At 55.9% G+C, this 18970-nt stretch overlaps 1 protein-coding gene across 7 annotated transcripts in view; it reads left to right on the top strand.

Moving 5' to 3' along the window:
* The window catches only part of TTC7A (tetratricopeptide repeat domain 7A), a 135750-nt gene that overhangs the window by 50092 nt on the left and 66688 nt on the right, over positions 1-18970 (top strand). For 6 of the 7 annotated variants that reach the window (XM_051839053.2, XM_051839046.2, XM_051839079.2 and 3 more), the window contains 2 exons: positions 8542-8672; positions 12768-12883. In XM_051839053.2, the coding sequence (XP_051695013.1) occupies positions 8542-8672; positions 12768-12883 (247 nt within the window). Of the gene's footprint in view, positions 1-7395; positions 7976-8541; positions 8673-12767; positions 12884-18970 lie in introns of those variants that run through there. The other variant, XM_017340793.3, reaches the window with a different exon arrangement.

The following is an 18970-nucleotide window of genomic DNA, read 5'->3' as shown; positions in this document are numbered from 1 at the left end:
GCCTGTCCCTGGCACCCCAGGACTGCACGTTCAGTGGAGCCACAGTGCTACAGAGCGGGAGATGAGGGCACCCTGGACAGCTTGGCATCTTCACAGGTGTGTGGGGAGGTGAGCCTGAGCTTCAGCTTCAGGCTGAGTGCAGGAGGTGCCTTCTAGGTGGAGGAAGTCGGGAGGAAAGTCCCCGGGAAGTGATGGGGAGGAGGGGGCTTTTGTGATGGTGGGGTGCAGTCACACCTTCCGAGGCTCAGCGGGGTGGCGTGAGTATGGGAAGGATTAGAAAAATGAGGGCGAGCACCAGGTAGGCCCCAGGAGAGGGAGCTGAGAACCGAACAGGAAGACCTGGGTGCCTCTTTTTGCTGGTTTTCTAGAACCTTCTTGGCCCCAGGTCACTGCACCATAAGGTACACCGCAGTCTGTTATCCCCCAAATTGGGCTCACCTCTTGGTCAGCACATTGCCTGGGTTGGTCTTCTGTAGGATCTGGAGCAGAGAGGTCTGGGCTAGACCTAGGCTCATGCCCTTGTGCATCTGGGGTAACACACGGTCCTCTTCTGTAGCTCTGAGCCCTGCGGGACATTGCCCATCTCTGGTTGGCGTCCAGGACACTTCAGGACCTGCCTGCCCCTGCACCATCCCAGGCTGCCCCAGTGCAGCCCGTTGCTGGCCCCGAGGGCTGTTCTGTGGCTCCCGCTTCCCACCCCTCTCCCAGGCCTGTGTTCTTTTTCTCTGGCACTAGCTCAGGGTGCTGAGGACGTGTCCTGCTGCGACCCCTCATTGGTGCCAAGTTCTGGCCCCGGGCCGTGTGTCTGAGCCTTGCCGCCCTTCTCTCCTGTGCGTCCGGGGAGGCCGCAGCCCACACTCTGGGCGGCGCTGGAAGAAAGTGACCCCAGTGCACAAAGCGCCCTGCAGTGCGCTGCTGGACTGTGGAGTTGCCGGGAAAAGTGAAAGCTGAACTGCACCGAGGTAGCTGTGAGGGTTACGGTCTGCAAGTCCCTCTCCTCGGCCCTTCGGTAGTTCTGGTTCCTGTTTTCCTGTTCTCCCGTGGTGCCTGCAGCCCCAGGCCGTTAGCTCTCATCTGTGATTTTGTGGCTTATGAAAACTTTTACAAACACGAAGCCAGGATGCGGTGGCATATTTGTTTCTCGTGTTGTTTTTTTCAGCGCTGGCATGGTCGGAATGAGCTGTTGATTTTGGCTTCCTTCTCTAAGGGCCATGGGCTACGCTGTGGGGGAAAGGGTCAGCCCTGGTGGTCCTGCTGCCCCGGCCCACAGGCTGGGCCAGGAGTGGGCGAGAGGCTGGCTCCTGGATGCAGGGCATGAGCAGGCCCGCGGGGTGGGGGCTGTCTTGGAAGGAGGCTGAATGTGTTGGCTGAGGTTCACCAAGACTTTGTTCAGTGCCTTTCTGGGCAGAGAGGCATAAAACAGGGAAAGATGGGTCTTCAGCCGGCCAGAGCAGTGGGGCAAGATGGTTTTCACCGCACCTCGAGAGGGAGACCTCGGGCTGCAGCCCCAGGAGTCCATGCTGTCTCCCTGCGTCATGGGGGCTCCTCCTGAAACCAGCTGGGGGTGTGGAGTGAGGACACGGCCTTGAAGCACAAGTTTGAGGTCCTGCCAGTGAAGACAGCTGAAATGCAGCCATCAGATGTTGGAGCCACTACAAGCCGGAGATTTGGGGATCCCTGTCGGGTCACTTAAGGGAATGGAAGACACATGGAAGCCTGAGCCGAGAAACCTGGATCCAGTCTCAAATCTGGCATTTTTCGCTGGGGGGCCTTGGAATGAATCTGCCCTGACTTTCGATTTCTCGTTTGCAACCTTGGCGAAGACTTAGACCCCTTCCTAAAAGGCCACTGTGAACATCCCTTGGAAAGTATTTTTTGAGAGCGTGCATTCCGTTCTTTATCATGTTTCACTCAAGTTGTTTAAAGAAATATTTACTTTATTTATTTGAAAGGCAGAGTGACAGAGAGGGAGAAATAAAGAGAGAGTTAATCTCTCTGCTGGTTGACTCCCCAAAGGGTCCTAATGGCCGGGGTTGGGCCAGGCCAAAGCCAGGAGCCCTAAACTCCATCCGGGTCTCCCACAGGGGTGGCAGGGACAAGCACTTGGGCCATCTTCTGCTGCTTTCCCAGCTTCACGAGGGAGCTGGATTGGAAGCAGAGCAGCCGGGACTCCGGCTGGCGCTCTATAGGCTGTGGCTTCACCCGCTATGTCCCAATAATGCTGGCCCGTTTCATCTGGTCTAATGATCATGGCCACAGTCTGAGCTAGGTGTTGTTAGCAGTCTCATTTTGTATTTGGAGAACTTAGATCTCTATAAAGGTGCTATATACACTTCCAGACTTTTACCCTTTAGGTTTGTGTTTTTCAGACAAAAATCAGCTTACATAGTCATGTTTTATAATCTTTTTAAAGCTAACATTGATGTTTTGTGTGCCATTTGCTAGTCCACGTCAATATCTCTATTAAGCAGCTTTATGGCGTTTCACTGTGAGAATCTATGCTGATTCTGTGAACTTCTCCATTGGACCTGTGTGCTAAATCTTTTTTGTTTTTTTGCCATCGTAAACAATGCTGCAGTGGAGATCCTTAAAGGTAAATTTTTGCATGCGTCGCTTTTTTTTTTTTTTTTTAAAGATAAACTCCTGGAATTACTGGATCAAAGAATGTGCATGTTTTAGAAACTTGAATATAGAAGTCAAATTGCCTGCTTTTGTTTTTCATTGAGAAGAATTGTGTTCAAACAGATGTACCAGAAAAATGTACCGTCATCACCATTTTTATGTGTGTAGTTCAGTACTATTAAGCCATGGTTATGCAACCCATCTCCACGCGCTTGTCATGTTGCAAAACTGAAACTCCATACCCTCTAAACAACAGCATATCGTTCCCTCTTCCCCCAGCCCTGGCAACCACCTGTCTGTTTTCTGTTTCTGTGAATTTACAGAATCAGGCAGTATTTGTGTGTTTGTGTGTGTGGCTTATTGCGCTTGGTGTAGGGTCCTGGGGCTTGTCCGCACTGGACCCCGTGTCAGGTGCCTGTCTCCGTGGGGCTGAGCAACGCTGCGGTCTGTGCATCCCCCAGTGTGTTTGTCCATTCACCTGTCAGTGGACGCCTGCTCCTTCCCAGCTCATGGCTGCTGTGAATGGTGCTGCTGCGAGCGTCGGTGGGCTCACATCTCTTCAAGAGAGACCCTGCCTTCAATTCTTGTGTGTGTGTACCTGGAAGTGGGAGGCTGCGTCACATAATTCTGCTTTTCGCATTGGTTGCTCACCCTCCAGCGTGATCTGTGAGGGTTCTCCTGCCCGTGGCCTTGCTGAAGGGACGTCACATCCTTCCTCCTTTCCCACGGTGCTCAGCTCTGGCCTTGGCCCTCTGTGGGTGCTGCGGGTGCCTGGTGCTCTTTGACTGTCTGGGGAGGCCAGGTTGGGGCAGTGGGGTCCACGTGTCTGTAGCATAGGAGGCTTCAGGTTCTCCGTCTCTGTCTCCAGGATTCAAGGCTCTGTTTGGGCGGGGCTCCCTGACAGGGCAGCTGCCTAGGCTGCCGTGAGTCATCCCGGGCTGTGCCGGGGCCGCTTTGCCTGCAACCCAGAAGTTCAGAGTTAAGGAGAAAACAAGTTGTCATCTTGAAAGCTTTCCTGGGGCTTGCTGAGCTGGCTCTTTGTATAGAAAGGCCCCTTCTGCCCGTGGCGGTCATGAGGCAGCACCAGGCACTTTGTGGCCGCCCCAGAGGGCTGCATTTCATTGCTGGGCTCCTTAGAGGCTGGGCTCAGGAGCCACTGTCCAGCCCTGGCCATTTGTGCAGTAGTGCTCACAGGGCAGAGGGTGCAGGGACCCCAGGGCAGAACTCTGGTGGAGGGTCCCCCGCAGACACAGGACAGGGGGCCTTGGTGTCAGTCAGAGTGAAAGCAGGTAAGGATGCCCCTGTGGGTGGCAGAACCCGGTGCCTGGCTGCGACCCTGCGTGGAAAAGCCTCGGTGGCTCCAGAAGCATTTCTGGTCTTAGGTGTGGTGACAGTTACCTCCCGACATCAGTTCAGTGTTGCTTTCTCTCCCCTATGAGCTTTTATTTCCCTTCCTTTTATTTCCACTTCCTTTGAAATTTTTTATTATTTTTTAAAGATTTATTTTTCTATTTGAAAGGCGAGTGTCAGAGAGAGGGAGGGAGGGAGAGAGATCTTCCATTCACTGGTTTACTCCCTAAATGGCCACAGCAACCAGGGCTGAAGCTAGGAGCCTAGATCTCCCTCCCCATCTCCCATTTAGGTAACAGAGGCCCAAGGACCTGGGCCACCTGCTGCTGCTCTTTCCCAGGCTCATTAGCAGGGAGCTGGATTGGCAGTGGAGCAGCCGGGACTAGAACCAGCGCTCAGATGGGATGCTGTGTCATAGGCAGCAGCTTAACACACATGCCGGCCCTGACCACTTCCTTTTAAAAAGGCATTATCTCCATTAGACAGACTTTTCTAAGGGAGACAGACAAATCCCAGTGTGTAGTTTGACAAGTCGGCTTGCAGTCAGTGCCCGTGCCAGCAGCACCCTGCTCGTGGTATGGACCATTTCCATCACTCTAGAAAGTTCCCTCAGGCTCCAGGTAACCACTGTTTTCAGTTAAGATAGGCTCATTTGTCCTTTTGAATGTCATGTAAATCAAATCATACAGCGTGTGCTTTCTGGGTCTGGCTTGTTTTGCATAATATAATTTTGGGGAAATTCATTCATGTTGTGGGTATATGTGAGTTTTTAAAATTTTTCTTTATATCCCATTGCATATATATATATATTTGACAGTTTGCTTACCGTTTAAAAATATTTATTTTATTTTCATCTACTTGAAAAGCAGAGCGACAGAGACAGAGACACAGAGATCTCTTGTATGCTCATTTACTCCCCCAAGTGCCTACAAAAGCCAGGGCCAGGCTGAAGCCAGGAGCCTGAAACTTCACCCAAGTTTCCCACATTGGTGGCAGGGGCCCAAGTGCTTGGGCCATTATCTGCTGCCTCCCTGGCTGCGTTGGCAGGGAGCTGAAACTACCCTCTGATACAGGATGCAGATACTGCAAGTGGAGGCTTAGCCCTCTGTGTCGCAGCACCCACCCCTACCAGGTTATCATGGAGAGGGAGAAACCCCACTGGGCTGTCCATTCAGCGTGGTGAATATGCCTGTTCATCTTTGTGTCCATCAGGAACTTCCTGCGCACTAGGCCCTCTGCTATCACTATGGTGCAGAGATCAATCGGGAGTGGGCAGAGAGGGGCAGGTGCTTGGCCCAGCAGTGAAGATGCTGCTCGGGCCACTCAGATTCCATATCAGAACGCGTGGGTTCAAGTACCATAGGGTTCCTGCTAGTGCACACCCTGGGAAGCTGCAGGTGATGGCTTGGGTAGTTGGTTCCCTGACACCCACGTGGGAGACCTAGCTGGAGTTCCAGGCTCCTGGCTCCAGCTTGGCCCAGCTCCTGCTGTTGTGGGCATTTGAAAGAATGAACCATTAGGGAGCTGGTATTGTAGTGTAGCGGATTAAACCACAGCCTGCTGTGCTGGCATCCCATATGGCCACGGGTTTGAGACCCGGCTGCTCCTCTTCTGATGCCGCTCCCTGCTAATGCGCCTAGGAAGGCAGCAGAAGATGGCCCAAGTACTTGGGCCCCTGCACCCATGTGGGAGACCCAGAATAAACTAGCTCTTGGCTTCCACCTGGCTCAGCCCTGGTACCTGTGGCCGTTTGGGGAGAGAACCAGTGGATGGAAGACCTCTCTCTCTGTCTCTCCCTTTCTCTCTCTAACTCTGCTTTTCAAATAAATAAAACAAATCTTTTAAAAACAGAAAGAATCAGTGGATGGAAGATCTCTGTCTCTCTACCTTTCAAATAAACAAATAAACGTTAAAGAAGAAGAGGAAATGAGCCGAGAGCACACTGACAATGAAGGGAAAAGGCACAGGCGTGGGAGATGAGCTGACACGCTCTGCTGGTTCAGCGGGTCAGGCTTCCCTCCACCTGGGAGGGCGTCCGGGAGGAGGTGGCTTTGCTTTGAGTGCTCAAGGTGGATGGGCTGTAGAAGTCTCAGAGACAAGTGTCGGGGCCACATGAACCGCAGTGTGTTTGTCCCATCCTCCTGCCAGGTGGCCAGCCGCCTGTGTAGGGAGGAGGGCTGGGCCAGCCGGGCAGTGAGCAGCACAGCCGGCCTCCTGCTGCCTCTGTTCCTCCTCCCACCGTAGTGCCCTGCAGTGGGGAGCGCATCCCTCCTGGTTGTGGGTCATGTGGCAGGAGGCACAGCGGCACACGGTGACCCTGCGAACAGCGTCTCCGTGTTGGGCTCTGTGTCCCCCTGCCCCCGGGCCGGGGCACCTGACCTTTGCACCTAGTTACAGCCCGGCCTGGCAGAAGGCAAGGCCACTGAATCCGAAGGCGTAGAAACTCTGTCGTAATCTAGCCCAGAAAAACAGAAGTGATTCCTCAGATTTGCAGACGTGCTGGGCCTGTTGCTTTCTCATCCATACAGCCAGTGCTTGTCCAGTACTCACCGCGTGCTGGGTGGAAGGAGATGAGCAGGATCAGGTTGATGTCTCGGAGGAGCCTGGGGTCTGGAGTGGTGAGACAGGACCATATAAAATATAGACCAGGCTCAGAGGTGGGAGTGGCTGATTATATCAGGGAGTATCCAGAAGGGCTTCACAGAGGAGGCGGCACGCAGGGGTCAGAAGGTCAGAAGGTGAGCAGTAGTTCTGTGTGGACTTGTGAGGGGGTGCATTCCAAGCAGGAGGAAAACCCTGAGCAACTCAGGAAGGAATCCCCCCACCCCGCAGCTGGGAGCAAGAGGTTGAGAGTGGATGTGGGAGAGGGAGTGGGAACAAGAGAGGAGGATGGAGAGTGGATAGGGATGGGTTCTGGCCGGCCTCCTGGTGTGGGATGCCAGGAGTTTCAGCCTTCCCCTGTAGTAGTGAGGACCCCGGAGCGCCTTAGAAAGAACCCCAGAAGCAGTATGCAGGATGGATGGCAGTGGGGGCGGCTGGAGGCAGGGAGCCCAGCTAGGAGGCCACTGTGGACATCCGCTCCAGAGACAGAGCCTGAGATGAGCTGGTGGAAGGGGGTGGAGATGTGTGCTGCAGGCCCTGTCTTCCGTTGGGTGTGGAACTCACAGGGCAGGAAGTAGCTCACCTGGAGTACCTGCAGCATGTGAAGTGTGCCGTGTTAGGCTGAGGGAGAGTTGGACACCGATTCTGCCCAGGGGAACCCAAGGTCCAGCCAGAGCAGCACCCTCGTGGGGCCTGTGTTAGCAGCAGGTGACAGGAACTCAAGTCCAGACGACTTTGACAAAGCGGGGGGGGGGGGGGGGGGGGACGGGACTAGAGAAAGGGAAAAGAAAGAAGGAGTGGAAGAGAGAGTGTTGGGCTTTTGGTTGTACACTGGAAATTTTCAGCAGGGAGAACTTCAGGCAAGGCTGAATCCAGGTGCCCAAATAGCATCTTTCAGAATTCACCCTTTCTATCATTTCTCATTTTATGTGAACTTCATTTTTTTCATGACTTTTTATTGTCTTTTTTAAACCTGATACACACAATTATTTTTCTTTACAGCATTCATTTCTAATACATGTAACAATGCTTTCTTTTCTTACAGATTATTTGTTTAATGGGGGGAGCAGCTACTTGTATCTTTTGGGCTTGGGAGCTATGCTTTTATTTTAATAATTTACATTTTTTTTTAATTATGGCTAAAACTGCATTTACTGTCCAAGGCGTGTTTAGCGTCCGGCCGAGCAGTGCTGTCTGTATTCGTGTAGTGCAGACTGTGTCATTTTAACACAGGCCTTCCCTGACCTGTCCAGGCTGACCTCCGCTGCCAGCTGAACAGCCCCAGTGCAAAGAGCAACAATATGAGACTGCTTCCCATTGGCCCAGATTGAGTCACGTGTTTACCCATAGCCAATCACAGAGCCCTTCATGATTAGCTCTGGCATCGATGGCCAGAGGCAAAGTGAGTTGCCCTTACTGAAGAAAATCAGGAAGCAAACATGGCAGGTGTCCACTCCAGGAAGGGACAGGGGCACACTGAATGCAGATAAACCTACGTGTGTGGCGGAAATGCATGGTCTGCTTCACTTGGGCTCCTGCCATGTGCAGTGCTGGCCCGGGGTCGGGGCAGTCACCCACGCAGAGTCCAGGGCAAGGGAAGAGCTGCCCATAGATGACCACGATACAGAAGAGGCAGGGGTGAGCACCTGGAGGCTGGGTGCTTTTCTTCTGAGCACTGGAAGGAGGAGGGGTCAGGGGCGGCTTCCTGGGGAGCTGGCCTGGACAGAGAGGTAGGAGTTGGGTGGGAAATGACCCAGCGTGATGCCTCCTCCCAGCCCATTGCTTGTTCCCGGCCACTGCTAATACCACCACTGCTTTAGCTTCCTCCCTGCCCCTTGCAGACGTCTGCCTCCCGCTGGCTGCCCTACAGCGTGTGTCCCCCTGGAGAGCGCCCCCAGGGCCCATGGGAAGGGCCTGCAGTCGGGGGTCCGCGCAGGGCAGGTCTGAGGGGCTGCCTTCCTCCTGCAGGCCTCTCCTTAGAACGCCTTCCCAACTCCATCGCCTCGCACTACCGCCTGACCGAGAGGGAGGAAGAAGTGATCGCCTGTTTCGAGAGGGCCTCCTGGATCGCTCAGGTGTTCCTGCAGGAATTGGAAAAGGTGAGCTGGGAATAACAGCCCCACGGCGGCAGCTGCCGTCCATGGAACACCTGAAGCCATGGACACCCTACTAAGCCTATAAGTCACCCATGGGCAAATTAGAAACAGGCACCTCCTCCTGCTCCGCCAAGATACCCGCCTTCGTGGGCTGGAGAGCTCACTACAGTGCATGCATTTGGTTAGGAGACTCTCTACTACCAGGAAATAGTTGTGGGTTTTTAATTTTGTAAATATTTATTTTAAAAGGCAGAGTGACAGGGGCTGGCACTGTGGCGCAGCAGGTTAAAGCCCTGGCCTGAAGCGCTGGTTCTAGTCCCGGCTGCTCCTCTTCTGATCCAGCTCTCTGCTGTGGCCTGGAAAAGCAGTAGAAGATGGCCCAAGTCCTTGGGCTCCTGCACCCACGTGGGAGACATGGAAGAAGTTCCTGGCTCCTGGCTTCGGATCAGCGCAGCTCGGGCCGTTGCGGCCATCTAGGGAGTGAACCAGTGGGTAGAAGACCTCTCTCTCTGTCCCTACCTCTCTCTGTATCTCTGTCTTTAAAAAAAAAAAAAAAAGGCAGAGTGACAGAGATCTTCCATCTGCTGGTTCACTCCCCAAATGTCCACAACAGCTGCAGCTGGGCCAGGCTAAAGCCAAGAGCAAGGAACTCCATCTGGGTCTCCCACAGGAGTGGCAGGGATTCAAGCACTTGAGCCATCTTCTTCTACTGCCCAGGCACATTAGCAGGGGGCTGGCTGGGAAGTGGAGCAGCCAGAACTCGACCTGGCAACTAAGCCCAAGTGGTGGCTTAACCCTCTGCTCCCCAACACCCCCAGAAATAGTATTAGTAAATAAATACAAATCCATGCTGTGTGTGAGGGACTGGGAAGTCTTTGGTGAGCTCATCTTGCACAACCAAAAGTCCGTCCGTCCATCTGTCCTTTCTCTCTCTCTCTTTCTCCCTCCCTCCCTCCTTCCCTCTCTCTCTCTCTTTCTTTTTTTTCTCTCTCTCTCTCCCTCCCTCCCTCCTTCCCTCTCTTTCTTTTTTTGTCTTTCTCTTTCTCTCTTTCTCCTTCCCTCCCTCCCTGCCTCTCTCTCTCTCTCTCTCTCTCTCTCTCTCTTTCTTTCAGAGATCATTTATTTGAAAGGCAGAGTTACTGAGAGAGAGAGAGAGAGGGAAAGACACAGAGATCCATCTTCCATCCACTGGTTCACTCCCCAAATGGCTGCAACTGCTGGAGCTGATCTGATCTGAAGCCAGGAGCCAGGAGCTTCACCTGGGTCTCTCATGTGGGTGCAGGGGCCCAAGCACTTGGGCCATCTTCCACTACCTTCCCAGGCCACAACAGGGAGCTGGATTGGAAGTGGAGCAGCTGGGACTTGAACTAGTACCCATACAAGATGCCGGCACCTCAGGCAGAGGCTTAACCTACTGTGCCACAGAGCCGGCCCCCACAGTCCTGTTGCAATCCATGAACTTGTGTCCCCCTCACAACAGCCCTACGAAGCAGAGGTGGTAGTTGTCACTGTTGGGCAGATGAGACTAGAGGGAGCGCATCACTCTCACACGCCCCTGTTGACGGAGTAGAGGCAGGCTGGCATCCTTCCCTGTTCTCGGGAGCTCCTTGCCTGGCCCCTGGGTAGTGAGTGGTCTTAGGCCCATTGTCCAAGCTTTGGGGAGGTGAGCAAAGAGCAGGGCCCTGGTAGTTCTCAGGCCCCTCGTCTCCCAGCTGCCCCAGGCCCTGGATCAGCTGTGTGCAGCGGCTGGATTCCTGGAGGCAGCAGCATCCATGGTAACAGCGGGGGAAGGGGTTGGGGAGGGGGGCCCTAGTCTTTCCACTTTGGAGGGGCTCTTGGATTAATGGGGGAGCACAGGTAACCTGCCCCACACTGAGTACCTACTGTGGTGTCAAGCTCCACTGCGCAAGCTTAATGTGGCCCTGCAGCCAGCCTGCAGGAACCCTTGTGTCAGTGGGATCAGGTAGCCACTGTGGTTATTCCCCTCTTCCAACAAGGAAACTGGTGCTCAGAGAGGCGCCCCAGAGCTTCCTGGGGCTCACACAGCTCATAAGTGGTTTGGGCAAGATCCAGACCCAGGGAGCACGGCTGACTGCCTGTGGGGGAGACACAGGGCTGGGGCTGAGGCCTTCTGCTTGGCAGATGTTGGGCAGGTCCTGGAGCAGCGCAGCTAGGACTGGTGCCCCGAGGGGAAAGGTGGCCACGAGCTGAGAGTCCACGAGACACTGGAGCCTCTCCCACTTTGACCCGTGCCAAAATGTCGGCCCAGCTCCTGGTTTTGTGATGGGCCTTTTTGGGGCATCCACATCAGCCCAGGCCAATTTCCCTAGCACAGCGGTTCTGGCCCCAGCACTGGGGACTTTTGGGGCTGGCTTGTTCTTCGCTGCCCCGTGCACTCCTGGAGGTCTGGCAGCGTTGCTGACCTCTACCCATCAGATGCCAGCAGCACAACTCTGACAGTCCCAAATTGCCGGCCGTCCCCCCGAGCGAGTCCCTCTGCTAGCTTGTACATAAGGAGGAAGGGGGCCGTGATTGAGGGGCCTAGCAAACACAGGGCTGGAGTGCTCTTCCCGTGGGCATGGATGAGCTGGTGTCGGCCAAGGCCGTGAGGATCACCGTGTGACAGCCAGGCTTCACGAGCTCGCCCCACGGGACTCGCATGTGCTTTGGAGAAAACCCAGTGCATTCTCAGAAATGCTGCGTTCTCTCCTGCGAGCTGGGCTCTGAGGTTTTAAATCCACTTTATTTTCTGAAAGGTAGGATGAATGGCTCGTTGTTTTTTTTTTCCCCCCTAAGATTTTTCGCTTAGCAAGGTGGCATGTGAAGGCAGGCCCGTCTTGGTGGGACTGGGTCGACCCCATCAGTACCAGGGCTCCAGCCCTGGCTCACTTAATAACGGAACTGTTCCTGGCCTTTCCTGGAACCAAGGATCTCAGTGCTTGCGATGCTCTGACATTGCCTGCCTGCGTGATAGGGGCGAAGCAGTGCCCAGCCCATAGGAGACACTCAGGTGTTTGTGGGAGCAGTAGACACCACCTGGACTCTGTAGCAAGCCAGATGTGAATCTGCAGTTCATGTCTACACTCACTTTTTAAGGATTTATTTATTTGAAAGGAAGAGTGATACAGAGAAAGGGAGAGAGAGAGAGAGAGAAAACGAGATTTCACTCCCCACATGGCTGCAGCAGCCAGGTCGGACCACTCTGAAGCCAGGAGCCCACATGGGTAGCAGGAGCGTGAGTACTGGGTCATTCCCACTGCCCTCCCAGGTGCATTAGCAGCAAGCTGGATCGGAAGTGGAGCAACCTGGACTTGAACCCAGCACTGATATGGATACGGGATGGCCCGTCACAAGCAGCTTAACCTGCTGGGCCACAGTGCTGGTCCCCTGAGGCACTTCCCGATCCTCAGTTTCCCATCTGTAAGACCAGACAAAACCAGTCACGCAGGCTGCTGTGACGCTTAAGCAAGACTTGGGGTTGTGGGGCCTCTTCCGTGCCAGTTTCCTTGCCCCGCTCTTTTTCCTTCCTCGGGGTAGGGGTGCGGGATGTGGGCAGTAGTGGAATTTGAGAAACAGGGCCTGTGCCTGTGGGAGAGGAGATTTTCATATGCAGCAGAACGGGGGTGCTTGGGAAGGGACCTCAGCATGGCCAGCAGCAGACAGGGAAGTCCTCACACGGTAGAGGGAAAGACCGTAGGTGCAGGAGCCTGGCTGCCTGCTTCTGCCACCCACACGCGGCGTCACCCTGGGCCGGGAGGAGAGCCTGTCTGTGCCTCTGTGTTCAGAATTAGATGAACTATTTAAAGCCCTGGGATTGTTGAAGAACTCATGCTCAGTGTGGAGTTCGTGGCCCCCCAACATTTAAGTGGGGACAGAGTGTGTCAGACTTACTTCAGTTAAAGTGAGCTGAGTTTTGCATGCACCGCAGGCCCCGGGGCTGTTGGGCCTGGCAGGAAAGCCTGCTTGCCTGTACCTTGTCTTGGGGCCCCTGGAAGCCCTCAGCTGCCTGAGACCCAAGAACCACGGAGCTGGGACTGGGGTGGTAGCAGGGCCATCCCCACTGGCTGGGCTGACCCCCGCGCTCTGTCCCCTTCCCAGACCACAAGTAATAGCACATCCCGGCATCTGAAAGGCTCTCACCTGGCCGACTACGAGCTCACCTACTTCCTGGAAGCAGCCCTGCAGAGCGCCTACGTGAAGAACCTGAAGAAGGGGTAGGTCCTGGGCAGCCGCTTCTGATGGTGCCCTCAGCCCCGCCGCAGAGGCTGTCCCTGGGAGGGGAGGGCCAGGCTCCTGGAAGCCGCAGAAGCAATAAAACCAGCAGGTGCTTGGGAGGAAAACTGCTTGGAAGAAGAGCAGGTTTGGCTCTCAGGAGGGGAGGCCGCAGGAGCCTGAGGGGCTGGGGGGCCACGGAGAGGGCCGGGGACAGCTGGTTGGGACAGTCGGGGGGTGTCCACTGGGTCGAGGTGCAGGCCAGGTCGCGTCGCCTCTCTTGGGCTCCTCTGAAATCCAATGGGAAGGCTGATGCCCACTCGTTCTGGCTTCTAAAGGGTGGGGAGGTGTGGTGGAAACGAAGGCCCCACGCCACTTTGGGGTGGGACTGTGAGAAGCTGCAGAACCAGGAGGCTGCTCTCCGTCCATCTGGCTGTGGGCTCCTGGGCGGGGACTGGGGTTTCCTGCCTGCCTCTGCAGCAGAGGTTTTGTCCTTTGCAGACACTGGGCCAGGGCTAGAGGTTATTGGGGCCGGAGAAGGGGACTCAGGTGTGCCAAGTGCCGTCCCCGTGCGCAGGAGGCTCATCACTCCCCCACCCCACCTTTCTCTGCCTCCCCTCACTGGTATGTGGGGGGTGAGGGAGGCCCTGGGTCAGGATCACACAGCTTTCTGGAATTCTCTGAGGGCTAACTGTCCTTTTTGGTGTGACTTAGCTATTGAATTTCACTTATGCTGTCTTTCCCATGGAGCTGTGTTTGAATAGGTGGGTCTTGCATGAGACAACTGTTGAGCCAGACAAAACAAACTTAGTGTTTTCTCCTACCCTCTGCTCAGTATACAGCACAGACTGCTGCTGTGACCCGTGGCCTGGGGTTCCTCCCCACACACAGCCTCCAGCCCCAGCAGGTGGTCCTACCACCCAATTCAGTTCTGACATGAACTGGTAAGCTAGCGTTAGAGAAGACCCCACAGGCTCGGTCCTATAAGACTGTTGCTCCCTCCCCCAACTCTACCCTGCCGTTCAGACACAAGTGTTAGAGGTCCCAGATTGCACATGGCTTCTGTCTGACTTGGCTACAAATCAGAGGTGCCATGACCCCTTGCTTCTCAGGCTCGCTGATTTGATGGTGCAGCGGAGCCGTCCAGGACACGGAGTGGGGCGAGGGCGTGAGGCTTCCATGCCCTTGCTGAGTGTGACGCCTTGCACGCCACTGCAAAGTCCTCCGACCCCTGTGCTGCAGGGCTCTGTGGCGGTGTCGTTGTGGCCATGACTGAGGACATCATTGGCCATTGGTCATCAGCTCAACCCTCAGCTGGCTCTGGCCCTTTACAGAAAACACTTGACAAGCCCTGCTGTTGATAATCACTGTTAACAGGTTGACATTATGTCTTCCATGTCTTCTGTGATCAAGTGTAGATAAACAGATACATTTTTTCCTCTCTTTTTCTAAGCAATCAAAAGTAGCTCCCCATAGTCCAGGCTGCGTGGAGCCTGCCTCTTCCACTCAGGGCTCTTTGAGCAGGGGTGGGGGTGGAGGATGAGGACCACGCCTGCCTCGTGGCATCACTGTGATATCAAGTCACCCAGAAGCACCCGCCGCCTCACAGCTGCTCAGGGCGTTGTTTATTGGTATTATTTTTCATGCTGTCCACAGCAAAACAGGCTGTGGCCCCAAACATGAACTTGACACCTTCCAGGCCAGGGACAGTCTGGTGTCCCCATTCGGGACATGTGGATCAGGAGGCCCAGGGAGCCAAGGAGGCCCACCCCCAGGGTGGGCCTGGCATGGCCCTGGGCTCCTGAGACCACCTGCACCTGTGGAGGAGTCCTGCACAGAGCACCAAGGAGCACCGTGGCCTCCGCTCCACCCCCACAGCTACTGTTTTGGTGTCTTTGCCATTGCGAGCTGGTTCCTGTTTGCATCGCCAGGCAGCTCTCCCTGGAGACTACCATTGCCCTTGCTTTGCTGTGCCTGGGGCCGCTGCCTAGAGCCCCCTCCTCTTGGGAACCCTTTCACTGGCCATGAATCTGGGGCACATGAAGAGGTGTCACCCTTGGCTCCCAGCTGCAGAGGCTGGAATGAGGGGCCCGGGTCGGATCTGCAGCTTGTCAGCACCTCAGGGAGTACAGAGGGAGCCTGTAGAGCAGGATCAGCTGCAGCTTACAAAACATCGCTGCCCGCTCGTGGCCATGGTGTCTTGGCGGAGGGGAGGAGCTGCAGTTGAGCCCTCCGGCGGACCCACAACCTTTGCTGTCTTTTTTTGCCCTCTATGGCCGACAGCTTGTTGGCCACCTGCTCTGCAGAGTTTAAGGGGGTCCTCTCGCCCAGGACCCTTGTAGGGCACAGAAGCTGTTCTTGTACATGAGGAGAATTTGGAGATGGTTCTCATTTCAGTATTTCCTCTCTTTCATGCATTCAACTAACAAATATGCATTTGAATCGTGCAGGCTGCATATTAAGTCCTGAATTTGCACCAGGCCTTGTAATTACTTAGCTCACATGTGTTTGTTCTCCCAGCAGTCTGCTGAGGTAGGTTCTGTGATTAGCAGGGGGGAAACTGAGGCACAGGGAGCAAGAGTGACATGTGCTGGATGGGGCCAGGGCTGTGCAGGCGGGGCCCTTGTGACTCGGCACTGGCACCCTTCACCACCAGGCTGCACTGCCTGGAGCTAAGCGTAGCGTTGGTCCCCTCAGTCTGCTCACGCTTGGCAGGTGCCATGTCCCAGTGTCTGGTATGGCAAGTTTGATGTCCTTGCCACCTGGAGGATGTCGGTGAAGGGCCTGGGAGTCGGAGGCCACCACATGGCCCTGGGCAGGTTCCTCCTCCATTCTTCCTCTACTCAGTTTCTAAGATGGGGCTTCTGTTTGTCCTGTGCCCCAGGGGTGTGTGATGGCCCTGGAGAAGACAGCCTGGGCAGCTCTGGAAAGCCAAGTCAGGGGCTACAGAGCCACTTCCTGCCGGTTAGATCCAAGCCGGGGTGGGGGGTGGGGGGACCTTGCCCGGCACTCAGGGAGCTCACAGCTCCTCCGGGGGAACGGGCCTGAGGTGAGGACACCCCCAGTTCATTTCCCAGCCAGCCCGAATGCCCACAAGGGGCCAGGCCCGCCCCTGCTGCTGAGGCTCCCTCCCCTGATGGTAGTTGTACCCCAAAGGGGAGCCGATGGATAAGGTCTGGCCGTGCTCCGTGCTAGGGAGGAGGAGGGGGAGGATCCCTGGAGGGGGTGCTGCCTGTGAGAGGGTGGCCCCTGCCAGCAGCTGAGCACAGTGCCGGGGAGAAGTGGGGGGGCAGGACCCCGGGCTGCAGAGCTCCCTGGAACCCCTGCTGAGCCTAGGCCAGGGCCACAAGCAGCGCCTGCCCAGCGTCCAGCCTGAACACAGTTCCAGGAGCATGGTATCATCCATTGTGCAGAGTGGGTGGCCTTGGCTGCGATGCCCTCCTTTTGAGCTTGGGGCAGCCTGAGCCTCCCGCCTTCTGGCTCAGCCTGAGACGCTGCCCTGTTTCATCTGTGTTCCCCGGGGGCATTCCTTTCTTCCGGGGGCCTTGCCCTATTGACCCAGCAGGTTCATTCTCATGGATGACTCCTGCCTCTTGCTCTGTGGCTGATGACACGGCTTCTCACTGAGCCAGCGCCAACTGCACCTCCCTGAGGCCTCCGTGTCCCCTCGCTGCCACTAGAGGGCAGCCGTGGACTCTGGTTGGAGCCTAGGCCCAGGCAGTCCTGAAGCCATGGGGCTGCCAGGAGGGGGCGCTTTTCTGACGGTTCTGGAGGCGGGGCCGGGGCAATGGCAGGTAGACCTGGGGCTTGGCTGTAGGGGAGGGGGGAGGCGTCTGAGAGGAGCTTTGTTCCCTGCCCGCCCCAGCCGCCCGAGGGCGAAGCAGCCAGGGGCTGGGGAGATCCGGATACAGACTGTCTGGTTCCCCTGGGAACTGCTCATCCCTGTCAGTGGCTCTGACCTCGTGAGAACCCAATGCCTGGTCACCACCCAAGACCAAGGTCTGGAGCCAACCCTGCGCCTTCACCCAGAGGCAAGGGGCCATTTCTCTCTGGATCGTTCTTTTCCCCCTCCTTGTGCCTGGCCCTGGCAGAATGCTCTCTTCGCTCGGGGCTGGGAGTGAGTGTGCACTGAACCAGGTGGGGTGTGGTGGGGTGTGTGTATCATGCTTGTTCTTTTAAAAAGAGATTTTTTTTAATTGCTATAGCCACATGTGTTCACTGTACCCAAATCAAACAGAGGGGAAGGGAATGTGTATGTTCTAAGGGAGTTCCCAGGCTTGGCAGGTGTGCGGTCCCGTGTAGCCTGGCTCGCTCTCTCTCCCCCACACCCCCTGTGTATGTATGATTGCACACTTCACTGGTGCCAGGTGGGTGTTGCAGTGAAGGGGCATGAAGCATAGATAACGCAGCCTGCTGTTCGGTGTGGCCCCTGTGGGGCATGCATTCTGTGAGCTGCGATTCTGTTCTCAGCCACCTCGAACCCAGAGGGCTGGGAAGGGCAAGGGACAGAGCCCCCTGCCGTGAGCCTCCTGGCGTTCTGTGTGCTGTGCGAGGCCCAGCACAGCCTCTCCTAACGCACAGCCTCTTCTTAGGAGCGGCCCCTCCTCGATCTTTGCCGCCTCACTGTAAAGGAAGGAAGGAGCCCGTTGCCGGGGCATCATCCCTGCCTTCCTCCGGGCTGGAGGCGAGGAGGAGAGTCCTAGTTCCTGAAGCAGACGATCTGGAGCTGCGGCAGGAGTGAGCAGCTTGATGAGAGCTGGAAATTCCCCCAGCCTTGTCCCCTGATTCAGCCCTCCAGCTGTCGGGTCTGGCGACTGGCTGTGCCCCTCCGGGAACCCCTCAAACCCAGTGGGCGGGGCCAGCCCTGCCTCTGTTCTGCCTCGTGTGCAGCTGTGTCTGTTTGGGTTCCATTCAGTGTCAGTTCCACTGCAGTTTCTCATTTTCTCTTTCAATCAAACCCACCTCTCTAGAAAAATACCTGCCAAGCACTTATGTTGTGCAAAACACGTTGCTCAGTGCCGAGTGAGCCAGCACCGTGGCTTCGCTAACAGACCGGGCTCCTTCCGTGCAGGCCTATGGGTAAGAGAGCCACTCACTCATCCGGTCTCTTCATTTCATTTCTTGCACCAGTGTTTATTGAATGCCTCTTAGGACAGGGCTGCAGACCAGGCACTTGGTATGCAGTGAGTGCTTTGAAAAGACTTAGTAAGTTGAGCCCCAGGAATTCTGGGGTTCGGATGACCAGGAGAGGAGAGTGTAGCTGTGCCAGGTCTACGGGCAGACACTGTCTGTCTCGGGGTGGAAGGAGTCACACCAGAACCCTGCGCTGCCTGCGGAAGCCAGCTTCTCCCCGTGGCTCAGGGGTGGCCTGGAAAGGCCGGCAGCTGCCAGGCTTTGGTTTTCCTGTTGGAAAAGGGCAGTGCCTGTGTTCTCCCATGATTTCTTGAGAGCCTTCTGGGCACCACACATTGGGCTGTGCTTGCTAGGATAGCAAAGCCTGCCGGCAGCCCCCAGCTCATCAGAAGCTGCAAGGACTGAGCCCAGCAAAAGGCTTTGACAAACTGTGCACCGCTGTACGCTGCTGCTGAGGGCTCGCCGTCCCGTGCACGGCCCACCTACAGGCCTCCCTGAGACCAGCCGTCGCCCTTCACCCGTCACTACACATCTTCCTCTGTGTGTGTGTGTGTGTGTGTGTGTGTGTGTTCTTGGCCAATCAGGCTTTACTTTAGTTGGAATAAACGGCTTCCTGGCTTCCCCCACGCAGCCCATTTCTGGGCCAGGGTTTGTTTGAGGCCCTGCTTGGATATTGTTGTAAGTGGGCAGCTTTGCTCAGAAAGGTCAGCAGGAGAGATGAGAACAAAGAGGTCTTTCAAACTGGCCTTTCCTGGGGCAGCCAGAAACGGCTTGGAAGAGCCCAGGTCCTACCTGGCACGGGCGGCTGGAGCGCTGGGCTGGGATCTCTCAGGCCTGCGGCCATCTGGGGAGCCCTGGAGAAGGCCCATCTGGTTTCTCGCTTCTCAGCAGGGTAAGCCGAGGCACAGGGGCTTCCCCAGCACTGCGGAGCAGGACAGCGTCAGCTGGGAGCCCAC

The sequence above is a fragment of the Oryctolagus cuniculus genome, chromosome 2 (assembly GCF_964237555.1).
Source record: "Oryctolagus cuniculus chromosome 2, mOryCun1.1, whole genome shotgun sequence".
Classification (NCBI taxonomy): domain Eukaryota; kingdom Metazoa; phylum Chordata; class Mammalia; order Lagomorpha; family Leporidae; genus Oryctolagus; species Oryctolagus cuniculus.
This window is presented reverse-complemented; position numbering and strand designations above follow the sequence as displayed.